General features: G+C 66.7%; 1 protein-coding gene across 1 annotated transcript in view; it reads left to right on the top strand.

Annotated features, from left to right (window-relative positions):
• Positions 1 to 249, top strand: part of CDK5RAP3 (CDK5 regulatory subunit associated protein 3) — a gene marked incomplete at both ends in the record, with an annotated part of 2,354 nt that overhangs the window by 881 nt on the left and 1,224 nt on the right. Inside the window, 2 exons of the mRNA XM_010288765.1 lie at positions 3 to 49; positions 177 to 212. Coding sequence (XP_010287067.1) covers positions 3 to 49; positions 177 to 212 — 83 coding nt within the window. The remainder of the gene's footprint in view (positions 1 to 2; positions 50 to 176; positions 213 to 249) is intronic.

Below are 249 nucleotides of genomic sequence, written 5' to 3'. Positions count from 1 at the left end.
GGAGCGGCCGGAGGTGGAGGAGGTGCCGGAGCAGCCGAAGGAGGACACGGTATGTCCTGGCCAGCCGGGGCCGAGCCGAGGTGCTGGGGAGAGCCCTGGCCGGTTCTGCCTGGTGTTGGTTAGGGTTAGGTTTGGCCCCAGAGTTTCAGGGAGGTTTGTTGTCCTTCTCCCCGCAGATTGACTGGGGAGACTTCACGCTGGAGCCGACCAGGGTGGGCGATGGTGCCGGTGCCAAAGGGGGAGCCCAGG

The sequence above is a fragment of the Phaethon lepturus genome, unplaced genomic scaffold (assembly GCF_000687285.1).
Source record: "Phaethon lepturus isolate BGI_N335 unplaced genomic scaffold, ASM68728v1 scaffold35146, whole genome shotgun sequence".
Taxonomy (NCBI): domain Eukaryota; kingdom Metazoa; phylum Chordata; class Aves; order Phaethontiformes; family Phaethontidae; genus Phaethon; species Phaethon lepturus.
The sequence above is the reverse complement of the archived record's forward strand: the minus strand, read 5'-3'. Positions and strand labels throughout refer to the sequence as shown.